This window comes from Alligator sinensis, unplaced genomic scaffold (assembly GCF_000455745.1).
Source record: "Alligator sinensis unplaced genomic scaffold, ASM45574v1 scaffold760_1, whole genome shotgun sequence".
Taxonomy (NCBI): domain Eukaryota; kingdom Metazoa; phylum Chordata; order Crocodylia; family Alligatoridae; genus Alligator; species Alligator sinensis.
Genome location: NW_005841989.1, coordinates 2,628,078 through 2,646,231, shown reverse-complemented (window position 1 = coordinate 2,646,231; position 18,154 = coordinate 2,628,078). Strand labels below are relative to the sequence as shown.

The following is an 18,154-nucleotide window of genomic DNA, read 5'->3' as shown; positions in this document are numbered from 1 at the left end:
CGCCAGGGCAGCACGGGGCCTTGCCGGGGCCGGGGGAGCCGACCCCACCCCACCCCACCCCTCGAGCCCCAGGTTTCGGGCTGCCCCAGGCCGGGAGGGGCGAGCGCCGCTGCCTTGGACCTGAGCTGGGGGCTGGGGCGGCTCCCGCGCTGCGCCGGGCGTTGTTGGGGGGGCTGGAGCACGGGCGAGCCCTCTGCGCTCCGCTCGGCCGCCTGCCGCCGTCGCACTCCGCTGCTTGTGCCGAGCTGGAGGCAGCTGCTCCTTCTCTGGTTGCCGGCCGAGCTCCTGCAGGTGTCCGGCGGCAGAGGCCTGGTGGAGAAGGGAGGCTGGCTGCGGGGTCTGAGCGCGCATCTCCGCGGCCACAGCAGAGCAGTGACATGCGGATCGAGCTTTTCCAGACATCCTCAGCAAACCGCGCTCGCTGCCTGCCCGCAGCGGCCGTACCGCCGGAGGGGTTTCTCGGGACCCGCGGTTGTTCTGGCTTCTGTAGGAGGTGGCCCAAACTGTTCCACCCCATCAATCCAACTGGCAATCTCCTCTCCCCTTGCAGACCTGCAGAAGTCGTTGGCAAACTTCCAGAGCCAGTTAAAAGAAAACATCACAACTCTCTTCGACAACCCCTTCTTTGATGAAAAACGCCCTCCTGTGCAGGCAGAGGTGGTCATTGTTGGGGGAGGGGTGATGGGCTGGTCCGTCGCCTACTGGTTGAAGGCACTGCAGCCTAGAAAAAATGCCCTGCGAGTGCTGGTGGTTGAGCGGGACCCAACAGTAAGTTGCCTCCTAGGGATGCTGCAGTTGAGACCTGGGCTCTGGACAAGTCTTGTATCCTACAGGCTTCATTTAGGACAGATGCAGATGCTGGGCTGAACTTCAGATGCCCTGGCCAAGTTACAGAATCCCCCGCCACAGTGCCTGCGTAGTACAGATGTGCACCAATAAAAATGAGAGTAACTCAGGGGTGGGCAGTTCTTTTGACTGGAGGGCACTTAATGAATTTTGGTGACCACATTCTTCTCCCCTCCCCTCCAAAACCTGGCCAGTGCTGTAGTTCACCAGCTGTGGACCCAGATAGGGCCTTCTGCCGTAGCGGGCAGGCGGCACCGTCCGCTCTGGGTGCAGCCAACAGGTTCCAGAACTCAGCGCAGAACCTGCAGCGGTGTCCACAGCTGATGTCGCTGCCCACCTGGTGCAGCAGAAGCTCTTGCCTGGGTCCACCGCTGACGGGTTCCAGTTTGGGGCTCTGGTGTGCTTGGTAGCACATAGTGGATGCTGCCGGCAGGTTCTGCATCAGGGATCCTGAACCTGCAGGCAGCATTGGCAGCTGATGTCACTGCCTGCCTGCTGCAACAGAAGCCCCCACCTGGGTTTGCAGTTGATGCTGCCGTGTGAAGAGCTGATGCTGCTGGGCAGAAGCAGTCCCACCCGGTGCGGCTGAAACAGCCCCACCTGCCCACCCAGCACTGCGTGGTGTGAGCCAAATCCAGTGAATTGGTGGTTGACTGCCTGCAGGTTGAATCAAATCTTGGCAGGCTGAATCTGCCCACGGGTTACATTTTGCCCACCCCTGGAGTAACTGCACCAGAGAACAAGGCAGACCTTGCCCAGAAAAGAGCCATTTCATCATGGGTAGAAGGCCAGAGTCCCTGAAGAAGGGAGTTCACACAGCAATGGCTTGAGCAAAAGGAAGTGGAAAGGATTTCCCTTTTATCTGGGTGTTGTGTGGGGAGGAGGGCTCTTAGCAGCCAGAGCATTCAGAGCAGTGGAAAGTATGGTCACAAAGGGTACCTGAGGCTGCAAGGACTGATTGATGGAGAGGTGGTTGGGGTATGGAGGTTGTAGACCATGTTTTAACAATCAGGTTGAACCCAAACGTACCTGAGCCATGCATTGAACTTAACATGGCTGGTGTCTTAGTGTTGTGCGATGCAGGAGCTCCTGTACTCCAGTCTTGTATCTCACCAGGATGTTTCTCTCCCAATTAATGATACTTTCCTTGTGTGAGTGGTTTAGCTACCTTTGAAGAAGTAATACATCCCTGCTCTTCTTGGGTCACCCTCCCATGCATGCTAAACCCCCCCACAAATGTGTTATCTGTGGACTTGGGGATAGCTGTCATTACTAAAAGGGGACTTAGTGAGGGATAGGGAGAAGGGGCATTGGCACAGGAAGAGGCAGCTTTGTGATCAGGAGTGGGACTCTGATGGTTGTCATCTGAAAGGTCTGTGACTTTTCCAGTTCCTACAGAGCAGTTGTCCCTTTGCCTCTCTCTTGGGAGTTTGAGGACAAGCACAGGGATAAAAGATCTCTTGACCTTTTATGGTCAAGGATGTATCTTTCCCCTCTGACAGCTATAGGGGGTTAGAGAAAAAGCTTCCTAATGGGTGACTGTGGGTCATACTTTCAGGGCAGCTGCCTGTGCTGCTGATCCTTGGGTAGAATTCTGCTCTGTTTCTGCAATTGTCCATCTCCATGTGCCTTTCACCACTATCAGAGCCACAAGAATAGGTACTGAAAATTCTGTCTACAGCTCACGGTGAATCATTTCTTGTCCCTGGTGCCCTGACAGCCTCTCCCCTCCCCTGTCTCCCTGCAGTACTCCCGAGCTTCTACAGTGCTTTCAGTGGGAGGCATTCGGCAACAATTCTCCTTGCCAGAAAACATCCAGATGTCCCGCTACTCGGCATACTTCCTGCGCACGATCAACGTATGTCAGGTTTGGAGGGAGGTGCCAGAGCCTTAGGGTTTGCAAGCTCAATGTCAGAGAGCAGGGCTGGAACGAGGAGGGCTAGGACTGCCAGTGAACTGCCTTGTCCCTGTAGCAACAGGTGTAGCTTGGTCCGTGTACGTGCATCTGTGAGGTAGCTGTTACCTCTCAGGTTGTAACCACTTGTGGGTCTGACTGCTGTTGCTCACCTCTTCACATTCTTTAGCAATTTGTATCTTGGAAATACTGCCCAAGTAGTAACTGTGTCACATTCAATGCGCCCATGCAGGAAGCTCTCACTCTGGCCTAGTTTCTCTCCTTGGCCCAGCTGATATGGGCTGGGAGTACACAGGAGATGCTCTTCATCCCTGCATGAGGTTCTCTCAGACCTCTGCAGCGACTCCTGCAGCAGATGTAGGAACTGCATTGAGGGGGCTCCACAGGAGGCTTCCAGCGGAGGAAGGTAGTTCACCCAGGTGGCATTTAGTAACTGGGAGGGGAGACCCCTGCAGAAGCATCAGTTGGGGATGGGCCAGGTAAACTGGATCCTTCCTTGGTGCAGGGGTTTGGGCTTAGTAGTTTCTTGTGGTTCTTTTCAGCCCCCTTTTTACATGATTCCAGTGGGCAGAGTCCCTGGGGGTGAAATCCCATGTGCTTTTCTCTCTGCTTACACCTGAGGAAAGCAGCTGCCTAAGTACTCACTGGCACTCTGTTCCCAGGAACATCTGGGAGTCATGAACGAGCCACCCATTGATATCCAGTTTAACCCTTCGGGGTACCTCTTCCTGGCCACAGAGGAAAGAGCTGCCATGCTGGAGGAGAACGTGAACATTCAGAGGTATGGCCCTTTTATAGGGAGTGTGCCTGTGGGGGCAGGGTGTGGGGCAAAGCTATGGTGGCTGATTACAGCATGTCCTAGTGAGAAGCCTGCATAGTTACCTTGTAGCAGGACTGAGTCTCCTGGACTTGAAGGCAGTTACTGCTCTTGCCTTCCCAGTTTAGGGGAGGCTCAGTTTCCATTGGCTTCTGTGTGCTGGGATGCCACAGTGACTGCACAGAGGTGGGGGAGTGATAGCTCATGAAACAGCTGCTGCCTGATTGTACTGCCTCTGAAAAGTTGGCACCTTCCTTGCACTCAGAGCTAGCACTGCCTTCACCTGCTTTCTCTAAAAGCCAAAGATTTGTGATGTTGTATAAGCTTCCCTCTGGCAGTGGGTGGCAGTCAAGCACAGCCCCTCTGCTCCTCCATGTTGTTCTAACACCTGCACTTTGCCCTAGGCATGAGCTGCTATCCCAGGTCTGGGTGTTCTAGGGTCCTGCTAGAGCTCTTCAAGGTTTGGATCCCCTTACACAATTTTGCTACTTCACCTGGCCCTGGCCTCCAGTCTTTCTCTCTCTCCTGGCATCCCTGGGTCTTTCCCAAGTTTAGGTTTCCAGGTGTGGAAAACTTGCTGCTTCTGGTACTGTGGGCAAACCTTCACCAAATGCCAGGCTGAAGGGCCACAACATTTCTTTTCTCTCATGACCAAAATCCCAGGCTGTCACATGTAAGGGGCTTATGCACTAGTGCCCTGTCTGCCCCAAGCCCCCTTTATCCCTGTATTTACCCCATCAGACTCCTACAAATGACTTATTTATCTCTGAATGGGTGCTGTACCCCTATCCTATTACGAAGCAGCTGTGAGTCACGGGGAGAGGGAAGGGATGCTGATTTCATATTCTGCATTCCTCAGCAATGTGCTGAGTCTTGCATGTCCTGCAAAATGCTGTGGGTCTTGACTGATGCTGTGAGGGAAGTTGGATGGGGAAATTCCACATGTGAGGACTTTCTGCAGAGGGTGCCTAGCTTCTGTGAGGTTCTCCGTGGTGGATCTCCAGAGGAAGAATCCCTCTTGAGTCACAGCTCTGAAGCTGAGCCTCCTGGGCCTTGGATTAGGAGCTGTCCACCCTCAGCACACACAATTCACCAAACTCATACTCTGGCTGGTTCTAGGGGTTTTGATCATTGCAATTTTATCAGACAGGCCCTATATACATGGGAAGGGTTTTCCAAGATGGCTCTTGGAAGAGAATGGGCTGCTTGGACTTCTTCCCTGCCAGTACTAATTCATGTGTGCTTAGAGGTTCATGATCTTATTGGCACCATCGCAGCATCCCACTTGAAGCCTCTCAGGCTGAGAGGATAGTAGGTGTACCCAAGAGAGGACATATTGGCAGCTGAACTCGTACACTGCTTGATCTTAGCTAGGGGGGCATGAAAACCATTTACCCCCAGTTTCATGATGTTTTTCTGTTTTTAAATTCCAAATTCTTCCGTCCCCTGGTTGATTTCTGTAGGAGCCTTGACAGTTTTGTCTGTGCTGCTCACGTGCACATAATCACAAGGCACCAGAGGTGACCCAAATTCCCTCTTCCCCTCACAATTATGCTGCTTTCCTCCAGATCTTCCTCACTACATGTCCTACAGGTTTCCTAAGGCACAAAGCCAGCACATTCTGATAAACGGTTAACTGTTTTCAGGGCTGAAGGAGCAGAGGTCATCCTGTTATCACCAACACAGCTGAAGAAGAAGTTTCCGTGGTTGAATACAGATGGTGTGGCTCTGGCATCCTATGGTATGTAGTTGCTGAATCCCTGCCCATCCTACAGTGGCATGGAACTGCTGGGCACCATAGCCTTAGTAGCTGAAAATGTTAGGGAGGCAGCTGACAGGATCAGATATTAAATGGAAAACCAAGTTTGAGTGCAACAAAAGGTAGGGATGCACCGATAAACATTTTCTTGGCCAATACCTATAGCCAATTATTAGCCAGCCATGTTGGCTGGTTGATAACCAATTTACAAGAATGCAGGTGGGCAGTGTAGAGAGCAGTGCCCTGCAGGTAAGTCTGTGGAAGGGAAGGGTTTGAGGGTGGAGGGGGCGGCAGATGGAGGCAAAAGGTGGGAGTGGGGCTGGGGACACTGCCCAGCCAGGGTGGTGAATGGGACCTGGGGCCAGGGTGGGGCGTAGGATGGAGCCATGGGCAGCTCATCCAGGGATTCAGCATCCTGGCGCTTAAAATGGTAGTGGGGGCACTTGAGCTAAAGCTCATCAAATGAGCTTTAGTTCAAGCGCCACTCCCACCATTTTTAAGTGCGGGGATGCTTTTAACTGGAGCAGAGCCAAGTGGGGTAAGGGCAGATGCGGGCTGCCCACTGTGGGCTCGGGAATCTGCACTCTGCTGTTTTTGTCCTGGGAGCTCCATGCTGGCCGTGCATCTCCTGCCCACCTGGCAGTAGGAGGCACAATTCACCAGTCAGGCAGGGGGTACACAGCCAGAGCTGAGCTCCCGGAGCAAAGGCAGCAGAGCAGAGAGCCCACAGCAAGTAGCCCACATCCATCCTGTGCACAAATCTAGGGGGACATGCTCCCCCATACGTCCCCCAGAGGGGTGCACGCAGTGGTGGGGAGCTGCCCCTCCCCCCTCCACACCCTCTGGATAAACCACCCACAGCTTTGTCCCGCTCCCCGCCCTGGCCCCGCGTCCTATTCACTGCCCTAGCTGGGCAGCACCCCCAGCCCCTGTCCCTGCCCCACTCCCTCCCACACTGTGGGGGTCTTGATCTGCACCCCCCACACTCCTTCCATCCCCCACACCTTTTCCCTGCACAGACTTACCTACAGGGAGCTGCTCTCCACGCTGCCTGGCTGCATTCCTGGCCATATGCATGCGTGTGGCCGTGCACATGCACATGGTGTCCAGGGGCCCTGGCCAGAAGGCATAATTATACTCAGCGGTGAACGCTATTGGCCACACCAGCCAAAAAAAGCTGATGGGCAGTAATGTCAATTTCCCTTTTATCAATGCCAATCCGATATGCAACTGATACATTGGTGCACCTCTAACAAAAAGCTAAGCATCTGGAAGCCCAGTATCAAGAGATACCACAAGCTAAGGGTCTTGAATAATTTTAACCTGGCTCATTTACATGGCTGCATTTACATAATTTTTAGAGACTTGAATTTCTCAATCAAGTATTAACACACCTTTTCACACTTAATTTCCCAATTCTTTTAATGAGGGAGGTAGTGGGAAAACAAGGGGGTAGAAAAAGGGAACCCATGTCTATTAGACTGAACTCACAGAATTGAAAAAGGAGCTAAGAATTTCAGGCTATTACAAAAATGTGCATAGAATAACAGCATTATCAATGATCAGTTATCATTAAGATGAAGATGTAAATCTGTGAGACTTGTATGCTGTTGTCCCTGCTTTATGGTCCAGAAATGTGGACTACATATACTAGGCACATAAAGAGAACAGTTTTCACATGAGATACCCACGTAAGATCCTAAAAATAAAGTGGGAAGACATAATACAAAACACAGGTGCTGGAGTGCGCAGGAATGATGCACTTAGAAACCGCTATCAAGAAGTGGAGTTTGCAGTAGCTTATCCATGTCAGGAGAATGGGAGGAGACCGAATTCCCAAGAATATTTTGTACAGTGAAATTTGAGACAGCTGTAGAAAGTGAGGTTGCCCTCTATGGCAGTACCATGATGTGTGCAAAAATGATATGAAGTTGTTCAACATCAATGTAGAAAGGTGGGAGGAGTGCGCAGAATCCCATCTGATCTGGAGGGAATATCTGGCACTGGGTGCAGCTCAACATGAGACGGCTTTGATCGAGAGGTTGGAAAGAGAGAGAGAGAGAAGAAAGTAGCATGCTGTAGACTTGAACTCCAACTCAGGCAACACATGCATCGGTGAAACTTGTAACCAGCTGCATCACTCTCAAATTGGGCTTGTTGGCCACAAGTGTATTCATCAGGCACCTGACCAGACCTCCTGCACATACATCACGATCCAGAGGATCAATGGTTGCCTATATAGTGGGAAAACAAGGAGCAGAAAAAGTCCTGCTGAGAACCCATGTCATCAACTGCAAGCTTGGAAGAGGGTGAATAGCCAATTCAGATGCATTTGCCTAGAAACGCTGGCTCTATAGCAGGGGTGGGCAAAGTCCAGCCCACAGGCTGGATTGGGCCCACAGCAGACTCCTATTCCTAGGAGGCTGGTTTCCATGGAGACCCCAGCAGTGGCAGGGCCATGACAGTGCAGGGGCAAGGTTTCCATGGAGACTGGCTTCAGCAGCACTGATGGGGCGCGGGGCTGAGCTGGAATCTGCTCCAAGGCCAGGATCTTGCAATGTTGATAGCGTGGTCCAGAGCCAGGGCAGGACTGCAGTCCACTGCCCATGCACCCTGGGCAGGGGCATACAGGCAGCGGATCGCGGCTCTGCCCTGGCCCTGGGCTACATTGTCACTGCCACAAGATCCCAGCCCTGGTCTCCATGGAAACCCTGGCCCTGAGCTGTCACTGAGCTGCTGGGGTCTCCATGGAAACCGGCTGCAGCGATATAGGCAGGGGCTGCTGGGAAACAGAGGCCAGCCAGATCTGCCATGTTGCCCACCCCTACTCTACAGGATCATATCAGCACTTGAATATTTCCTCCCGTGTGGAGAACTATAGATTCATAGATTTAGGGGCTGGAAGGGACCTTGCAGATCATTGGGTCCAGTCCCCCCGCTGTAGGCAGGAAGACAGCTGGGGTCAGGTGACCCCAGAGAGGTGACTGTCCAGTCTCCTCTTGAAAGCCTCCAGGGTAGGTGAATGCACTGCCTCTGGAGGGAGTTTATTCCACCATCTGGACACCCTGACTGAAGGAATTTTTCCTGGTATTAAGCCTGAAGCGACCTTTCAGGAGTTTGTATCCACTGGTCCTGGTCTTACCCAGGGGTGCCCTAGTAAACACCGAGCTCCTGATGTACTCCTCTGATATAGCAGTAAGCTGCTATAAAGTCCCCTCTCAACCTCAACTAACCCTAATAATTTCAGTAGGTGACGTATTAGCAGGATCCAGCCATAGTTTACAGGCATCCTACATTTTGAAAGCTTGGACAGCAGGGTGGCACTTGGTTCATGCCTTTTTGTTCCTGTCTTACTCCCTTATTTCTTCAGGCCTGGAAGATGAGGGCTGGTTTGACCCGTGGTCCCTTCTCACTGCCTTCCGGAGAAAAGCAATATCCATGGGCGTCTATCACTGCTGTGGAGAAGTGACATGTAAGTGAACCCCTTTGCAACTGCAAAGTAAGATCTGCAAATGACACAGATACCTGTGGAGCTACCATGCCATCATGAGATGATAACCTTTCCAGGCTAGGTAGGGTTGGGCCTGGTCTGCACTTGGATGGTAGATTTCACAGGAATTCCTAGAACTGAGAGCACCAAGCAGTGTTCAGTGGCAGTCCAGCAAGGGGCCAGCATCATCTGTGTTGCTGAAAGTGATGGGTTTCAAATAAGGTGAAAGATGAATATAGCTAACAATAAGATAAAATGCACAGCTGTCATAGCTGTTTAAGAACTTAAATCAAACAGAATATCAGCCAGGGCATGTACTGGAAATACAGCTCTGAAACGATGGAAAATGGTGCCACTTGCTGGCTAAGATGAACCTGCAGGTCCTGTGTTTTCCCCTGCCACTACAGAGAAGTGATGTTGCAGACCCTGAAGCCCCAGGGTGTAGAAAGCAGCTCCCAGTCGTGCTTTTGAGCATTAGTAAAGCCATTGGCTGTAGCGAGAGAGACAGAAAGTAGAGGCCAGGACTTGGCAGGTAAAAGCTCTTTCTTTTCCAGTCAAATCATAATAAAGTAAATGAGCAAAACATCCCTGTTTTATGGTCCATTTCTTTGTATACTTTGTAAAATTTGGAATAGATAAAGTGCTGGAGAATATATCCTGTTGGATGTGATCCAGTCCTGCCCTATGAGACAGCTCAATGTCACCCCTGGGATTTTTATACCTCTTAGATCAGAGGTAAATGCCACGTCTACATGTCTGAAGTATCAGACAGTTGGTAAACGAGCAAACAGGAGTTAATGGAGTAAATACAGGGTTGAGAATCAGGATATGAGGTCTCTCTCTGCCACTGACCAAATCACATAATCTTTCTGTGCCTCGGTTTTTCCATCTCAAAATGGGCTTTGAGAGATGAAGGTGGAAAGCACTAGAGCTCTCCTCTTTGCCCTTTCTTGGTTGCTGCTGGCTTACCACAAATCAGATTCCTCAGCAGCACATTCAGTACTGATGCATTTGTTTATTGCTGTGACTCACCAGGGACCTGGTGCCTACCTGTTGCCATTTGCAGAATGATACAAATCCCTGAGTAAACGCAACACAAGGAAGCTTATGGATGCACAGCTGTTTGACTGTCCTTGGTTTATGGAGATACTCGCCATGTGCAACGGTACATTGTTGCATAGCAGTGATGGATCCTTTGAGTCCTGTCCCCATGCTCTGCCCTCTCACTAGCCCTTCTCTTTCCCCACATAGGTGCTTGTTGGGGTTGCAGGTCTGCGTGAATGGCCATCTTGCTGCATGTTTCTTTTCCTGTTTCACAGCTTTTACCATGGCCTTTTGCAACTCAGTGACCCCCATGGGGGAGGAGCTGACGGTGTCCCGTATTAAGTATGCCCGTGTAAGTAACTCCATGAGAAGCTTATCCTATTAGCTACTGTTGTAACTCAAACAAGAGGTCTGCACTGGTCCTGGGCTTTGCCAGGCTGTGGGTCTGTTCGAGTCGGGGGAGGAGAATTCTTGTTTAGTTCTGTCTTGTACCTATAGATGGTCTCGGTCCCTAGTATAGTAGGGATATCAGAACCAGGCACAGTTCAGCAGCAAGTCAGAACAGCAAGTTAAATTTGTTTGTGCAGGACTGGTCAGAGATTCTTCTTGGGCTCAGCCAATTGACCAATTTCCCCTTGCTTAAGCTCTTTGCAATCAAGTCCAGCTGTCTATTAAAGATGGGTAATATGAATCTAGTCTAAGTTGTGGGGCTCAGTGCTGGGATTGCTGGGTGAAGTCCCATAGCCTGTATTAGGCAGAAGGTCAGATGACTGGAGCTCCTTTGTGGCCTTGAATCACCACTGCCAGCCTGTCTCTAACTGTAAAAACTCCCCAGTTCTTTACATTGCATCACATGTCCCTCAGAGCTGGGTAGGTACTTGGATAGTACACAGTGTTCTTCACATAGGTTCTGCTCCCACCTTTGTCCCTGACTCACTGCATGACTTTGGGCAAGATACTGCTCTCTACTTTGCTGTCTCCCACTGCTTGAAGAGGAAACACATTAACATTGTCACATTTCTCCAGAGTGACTTGCTGGAGACCATATTGAGTCTCTGGCAGAGCCAGAAGTGGAATCCAGGCTTTCTGGATTCCTTGTCTCTGCCAAACATCTCCTGCAGACCCTGTCCAGTCACTTTTGCCCCGCTCTTCTTCCCTTGCTCCCTCCCTATAAGGTGGTGTTCTTCAGTATTCATTTCCGGTGCAGTGTAGTTAAGAGGAGCATCTTCTCCATTTGTTCTATGACATCCTCTTCAGTGCAATGCTCTCGCTGTGCTTGTCAATGTCTGAAAAGCAACCTTCTCCTAATGCCTGGAGAGTCTTTGTAGGATTTTAGTAGGAGATCTGGGCACCCCAGAGCCTGGCTGGGGCTGGAGCACTAGCCCTTCTCCCTTCTGGGTTTTTTCAGATACAGATGCCTGACAGTTTGGAGTACCACCAAGTGGCATGTGCCCTTGTGGTCAATGCAGCAGGAGCCTGGTCCAGGAAGCTGACAGACATTGCAGAAGTTGAGACTAGCTCATCAGAGACCAAGCAAATATTTAAGCTACCGGTGGAGCCCAAGAAAAGGTATGGATGAAACAAAGCCACCTGTAGCATGGGCCAGAGGTGGAACCAGCATGGAGGGCAGGTGTGATATGGAAATCTGAGAAGGGGCCTCAGGGTGCTCCGCTGGGCTGACTCTCAGGAAGGCTGGGCCTTTCCCGGTGGGATTGTGAAGGCTCGTCTCCAGGGCACAGGGAGTGACTTTCATCTTGGGATCTGTTTCCTGTGACCTGCACTCCCATTCCTGTTTCATCATCCTTTATCCTAAGCGTTCAGTTGTTTTACATAGTGGTCTCCCTCTAGCCCTTGAAAGACTTATCCCACCATGTCTGTCTAGTATATAGGCCTATTCTGAGAATTTCTTTCCTATTCCTCTTCCTTTCCAGTCCCTCTCAGGGAAGTACACTGCTGGGATGGGTTGGGTATGGGTTCAGTGCTGCAGTGGACTCATTCCTGTTGTGAAATGCTCTGCGCTCCCTAGAATTGCTTGTGCTGTGCAGTGAAGCTTTCACATAGTGCAATGCTTTCAGAGGAAAGGCAGGATGCTCAGAGAAACCTGGGGCTCAGATTCTCCCTGCTCAGGTTTGGTCTAAGCAACAGCTTGGTATACAAGACCCAAAGATGGTCCCCGCCCCAAGGAGCTTTCAGCCTCCAGAAGCCTCTTCCATGCACCTGCTCTGGTCACCCAGGTCTGTGCACTCCTGGAGAGAAGAGCTGGATATCCAGGCCATTGGCCAAACGGCTGTCCTCTGTCTACAGGTATGTGTATGTTTGGCACAGCCCAGATGGGCCTGGCTTGAACTGTCCCATGTTGATTGACACTACGGGGGCCTATTTCCGCCGAGAAGGTTTGGGAGGCAACTACTTGGGAGGCATGAGCCCCACAAAGGTGAGTTAATTGGGGTCTCAAGGAAATTGAGATCAGAGACACTTCCAGGGGGGCAGAGTGGGGAGAGCATCTCTGTGAAACAAAACCTTTTGGACATGGGAGCAAGGGCAGCAAATCAAGCAAGATCCAACAGGTAGTGAGACCATAGCAGTCCACAGGATGTGCTCCCTCACCAGCCCAGTTCTTCCTCTGCCCAAAGTCAGTTGCCCAGTCACCTCTGCCCTGTCCTAAAAATCAGGATCCTGTCGCAACCTTCCCCAGCAATATACCACCTGTTGGCTATTATCCTCTCCTGTTTAGTCTCAGCTGGGAGGACTCTGGGCTTAAATCCATCCCCCCTTAAGAGCTAGCTTCCCTGTGATACTGGGTGCTGTGGGGTAGTGATATCCTCATGCATATATAGTTTCCATTAAACAGGGGAACCAGAAGAGGAGAAGGGATGTGTTTAATTGTGTGGCAGTGCCCTCTCTGGCAGGCATCAGTGATGCTGAGGAGCTGTGAGAGATGTTCTGCCCAAAGAGGGAAGGGTGGGGCGCCAAGGTAGGTTTCCAAAGGGCAGCAATGCAGTGGGGACAGCTCTGGCTGGTCTGAGCCATCTGTTGTGCAAGTTCCTTGTGGCCTGGGCCACACTGCTTTGTCTGCACCTGACTGCACATGAGTGAACTTAGTGGGTGCTATTTACGGATAGGGAATCCTGGTGGGAGGTGGTGGAGTTTGGTTGCACAGGTACCCACCCACTCATTGCAAACCTGCTGGCAGGTTCTAGGCTTTCAGACAGGTGCTGCCACTCACCATCTCCTTGAGCTCCCAGCTTCAGGGCCTCACAGGAGCAAAGCACAGATGAACCAGTCCCAGTCTGTACCAGTAGTATCCTTGCTTCCCCAATGTCATCTTTAATTTCTAAGTCACTGTTCCCAGTAGTGGCAGCCCAAAGGCCAGCTCTCCTCCCTCCCTGCCATGCAAGCAGTTCTGCTATCTCTGTGCTGCCCTCTGAGTGCCAGCCTAACAGCAGCCCACGCTAGGTCAGGCTGCAAACAGAGCTCCCTGCCTATATCTTTGCCATTCTCAAATGAACACCATGGCCATAGTTTGCTTTCTCTGTTCCTGTCTCCAGGACGAAGAGCCAGACATTCAGGACTTGGAGGTAGATCACGAATTCTTTCAAGAGAAGGTTTGGCCCAAGCTGGCCCATCGAGTTCCAGCATTTGAGTCCCTGAAGGTAGTAAAGGTTTTGGATCCCAGTGCGTGTTTACCCTTGAGGGGAGGGCAAGGAAAGAAACATCACACCCTTTCTCTTTCCAGTTTTGGCCCCCTGCCCTACAACTGGGTGTGTGTCCCTGATGAGCAGAACCTTTGTCCCAGAGGGTTTAGGTGTGGAGATGTGACTGATGGACCCAGCAGAATGTGGCCTCCCATTTGTAGGGCTGCAGGTTTGGCCCAGAAGCATCTCATAGCCCTATCCCCATTCCTCACTTGTCCTTCTGACATGGGCCATTCCAAAGGAGAACTGTTAGGAGCTGCTTTAAATGGAGGTGAGTGATGAAGAAAGGAGCTGGCCTTGACAGCCTGCAGGAGAGGAGGCCTCTATCCACAAGTGTGAGACCAGTATGGTGGCAAACTCCCTCTCTCAGCTGTGGAGACTGCTGGAGGCTGCTCTGGACTGCAAGCCAAGTTCTGTCTCCTTTCCCTGCACTCCCAAGCTTCCCCACTGAGTCTGCTGATGTGAGGGCCCACGCTAGTCAGTATGATAATAGTTTTCTCCGCTTATTTACAGGATCTAAGTGTGTTTCTTTTTGACAGGTGAAAGGCTCCTGGGCTGGCTATTATGACTACAACACATTTGACCAGAACGCCGTGCTGGGTGTTCACCCTGTGGTGGTGAACATGGTCATTGTCACAGGGTTCAGTGGGCATGGGCTGCAGCAGTCACCAGCAGCAGGCAGGGCTGTGGCTGAGCTCATTCTGAAACAAAAATTCGAGACCATCGACCTCAGCAGGTTCTCCGCCAACAGATTCCTCTCTGGGGAGCCGGTTCTGGAGAGGAACATTGTCTGACTTCCCCACGGGGCTGAAACCGACCCTAAAGGTGAGCCCCACTCCATTATGCCCTTGGTCAGTACTACTCTGTCCTTCCATATCGGGATCATGGAGCTCTTCTGTCTTACAGCAAGCCCATTTCTGTACTGAAACTGAGGTGTGCAGAAGGGGATTAGCTTATAAAAGGCCATATAGTGAGTCAGTTGCAGACCTGAGAACAGATCTTGGCCACTAATCAGCATTGCCTCCCAGGAACTGTTAGTTCCCCCTCCCTTCCTTCCAGCTGACATTCCCTCTTAGAGTGTGGTGGAGATTTTCAGAACGAGGTTAATCACCAGTCTATACTCCATTGTTGCCATGTTCCTTGTTCCACCTACCTGGGGTTTCTACCATCTTTTGAGGCCCTTAATGAAGTTTGGAGCTGAGGGAAAGTGCTGCCTCATGAGCTTAGAGATCGGTAGCTGCTGTGCATTGCCCCAGAGCCACTACCAGCATGGGCCAGACTCAGCCTGGTGACACACAGGGCAAAGATTGCCTGTCCTGCTACCCCCTCTGAGCTACTTGTTACCTGATCTCTTAGAACTTAGCTATCTCCTCCAAGTACACTGTCCTTCCCCCTTGAGTCTGTAATAGCACTGACCCATTCCAGTATTAACTTCTCCACAGTCATCTAGTCCCTGCAAGGCACAGAGGCTCCTCATGACTTTTAATCAGCCTGGGAACAAAGAAAGAACTTCCCATGAACAGAAACTAATGGAGGGTGCTGCAGTTTATTGCATTTCACCTCCTATGTGTAGGGTGAAACTTTAACATCTGGACTGTTAAACACCCAGGAGAGAGGCTGCTCATATTTGACTTATGGACCTCTGAGTGGTTACTCTTAGTCTCGTCCTCCTTTTTTATAGTGTCTAGTATCAATGATTTGTCTTTGCTTCCTGTCCTAAACTGTGGTATGCTCTCAGACAGGGTGTAGCAGGTTTGGGGTTCAACCCACTTTTATCAACTTTCTCCCAATCTTTAAGCTATACACAGTCTTTATCCCCTGGGTTCACCAGCCCCTCCAGTGTCCTCTTAAACTCCAGTTAGTCCTTAATAATAAGCCTTATATAGTCCATAAAGGATTAACCCACCCCTGCAGCCTCTCTCTGGAGAGAGCCTTGGCTGGTACTTCTACCTTCAGCCCCTCCTGCTTCCTCTTCTCACCTGCTTTTAATGTACTTTGACCAGCCAATTATTTTAATCAGCTGGTCCAGTCCTCCTTATGCAGGCCTGTAATCCTCCTCCACTGCCTGCAGCTGTATTACAGTCCCACAGGCATGCACCCTGTTATACAGGGATCACACCATCCCAGAGGAAGCTGTATTCCAGCATTTCTTAGCATCATCTCTGTGTGTTGAATCTTAACATTCACATGATGGGGCTACATAGAACTTTAGACTGAAGGATGCAAAGAAGGAGAGATTCTTGGTGCTGTTTAGGGAAGAGCCCCAAAATAAACCCTGATTCAGCCTCTGCCATCATAGATGGCATTGTGTTCCTCCACAGAACAAACCTGTGCTTCTCCCAGGGGGTTTTAAATAACATGGTGAGGGGAGCTATAGGGACACCTAGATACCAGACATTAGCTCCCCAGTAGTCTCCTGACATCCTTGAGTGGAAGGTACCTGCAAGAGCAAAGTTTTCTGAATCCCTTTCAGAAGCCTGAGGACTCAATGTGATCCTAACTCTTCCTGTTGCAGATGGAGCCCTGGCCAAGGCAGGAAGATCACATTGCTCCGGCCAGAGACTGACAAGATTCTTCAGCACAGCTAGCAAAAGCCCATGGTGCTGGCATGGGGGAGAGTGGGTTCTAATTGACCCGTGGTTCCTGACTGCAGAGAGCACTGCCAAAAAGTCACTCGTTATGTTGCTAAACTGTCACTGTCCTAATATGCTGCCTCCACTTCAGGGAACAGAACTGAAGTCCACATCTGCACGATGCAGAGATCAGGGTTGTTCCAGAGGTGATGGACACAGCTGGCTCACAATCTGATGCACATGCAGTGTTGCTTCGTCCCATTGGCACAGCGCAGTCAGGATGGTTAGACTATCCAACTCCTGATCTGTGGTTAAATCCCCTCCCTGCTTTGAGATAAGCACTGGAGTGGCCATTTGCTGGCAGTGGTTGCACCCCAGTCAGCAGCATCTCAGAGCCACGCACTGCAGCCCTTGCTCCTTATTTATGCAGCTGCCCATCTCTACCCAGCAAAGCTTTCACCTGTACTGCTGAGGGAGCACCCAAGGAAGTTTGCTTAGGCAGAAGAACACTGCTGCTTTGCCTTCTAGGAGCAGCCCATTCCATCTGGTCAGGCTAGACAAGGAAGGCTCAGCTCCTTCCCGTGCTGTTCTAGAGCACTAACATGCATGTGTTTTGTCCCTCACTCCCTTGCTCTGCACCCCCTGCTGTATTCCTCCGGGCTTATTCATGGTCTGGGAGCCACAGAGCACGGATGGGTTTCTAGGCTCCCTCTAATGGCCTTGCACACTGTAACCTGTCTGGACCCCCATTCATGCCCTGCAGACCTGAGCAGATGCTGCTGAAGCCTGTTGGTGTCCCATGGGAGCCTTAGGGCACCTTAGCCCTGATGTTCAGTCTCCTCACCAGCTCTCAGTCTCTCCCCAGCTGTGGAGCTGTGATGCCTGTTCTGATGGCTACTGGGCTTCATAACACTGCTGGTCTGACTCTCAGACCAAAGGACCGGGTACTGTTACGTCTGCCAAGTACCCAAATTCAGTCCACCTGCCCCAGGGAGCCTCTGGCTCCTACCCAAACCATGGCTGCCTATATAGGGGTTCCCTGGATGCTAAGTGTAGGGGTTAGTTTGGGGAGTAGGCTGGTGCCTGCAGTGCTCCCCACTAATGGAAGCACTTCAATTTTCCCCTTGCCATCCTCCATTCACGCTTCTTGCTGGGAACAGTTGGTGGAGGTATGTTTAAGAGCTGTTATCCAAGGTGGGGGAAGGGACTAAGGATTGTGTTTGAGCCTCATGGGACTTGGATTGAACCTCACTTTGTTGGAGCAAGTGCCTTGCCTGGTGTCTCTAGTCCCTTGGAGGCTCTATGCTGTCTCTGTGAATGGCACTTTGTTACTGAAGGCAGGGTAGATGTGCATTTTTATATACTATATAAGCTATCTAGAGAGAGCACAAGTTTTTGGGAACTCAGGTTCACTTCACTCAGATGCTTGGTCACTGCTGAGCATGCTCCAGCCTCAGCTGAAGCCACTAGAAGCTGTAGGGACTTGATGCCTGAAGACTAGTCTCCTAGTATCAGTCTTTCATCATTGGATCCCTATTGAGCTGAAGCAGCTGATCTTCCTGCCTCTCAGATGGGAAACGTAACTTCAGCCACTACTCCTCTGTTCCTCAGGTTGGGAGCCTGCAGAGCCAGGCAGCTGGGATTTCAGGCATGGAAGAACTCAGGTTGGAGGCTCCCACTGCTCTGTGCAGGACATCTGGAGTGAGAGGAGCAGGGAGTGCTGTGCAGTTGTTGTGGCAGGGAGACAGTTGAAAAGCTGAGATGCAGATGTTCTGGAGATGCCATTTTACTGTTAGACCCTGCAACCACCATCTTACACCATTGCTGAGTCTGTAGGAGGGGTATAGAGAGACCAGGGGAGGTAGGCCTGAATGGATTGCATCCTACATACTTCCCTGCTGACCAGAGCTGCTCCTAAAGATTCCACTTGCATATCAGGGATTGTATCCATGTCTTAGCTCTGATTGTATTTCTGATTTGTAATGAAGCAACAATAAAGTGATTCAGTGACTTTA

At 51.1% G+C, this 18,154-nt stretch overlaps 1 protein-coding gene across 1 annotated transcript in view; it reads left to right on the top strand.

Annotated features, from left to right (window-relative positions):
- FOXRED1 (FAD dependent oxidoreductase domain containing 1) overlaps positions 1–18,154 on the top strand; it is an 18,664-nt gene extending 510 nt beyond the window's left edge. Inside the window, exons 2-12 of the mRNA XM_025201286.1 lie at positions 73–768; positions 2,594–2,704; positions 3,424–3,542; positions 5,225–5,319; positions 8,708–8,809; positions 10,147–10,223; positions 11,280–11,440; positions 12,176–12,305; positions 13,420–13,524; positions 14,106–14,391; positions 16,082–18,154. Of these exons, the coding sequence (XP_025057071.1) occupies positions 73–768; positions 2,594–2,704; positions 3,424–3,542; positions 5,225–5,319; positions 8,708–8,809; positions 10,147–10,223; positions 11,280–11,440; positions 12,176–12,305; positions 13,420–13,524; positions 14,106–14,360 (1,851 nt within the window). The 3' untranslated portion in view covers positions 14,361–14,391; positions 16,082–18,154. The remainder of the gene's footprint in view (positions 1–72; positions 769–2,593; positions 2,705–3,423; positions 3,543–5,224; positions 5,320–8,707; positions 8,810–10,146; positions 10,224–11,279; positions 11,441–12,175; positions 12,306–13,419; positions 13,525–14,105; positions 14,392–16,081) is intronic.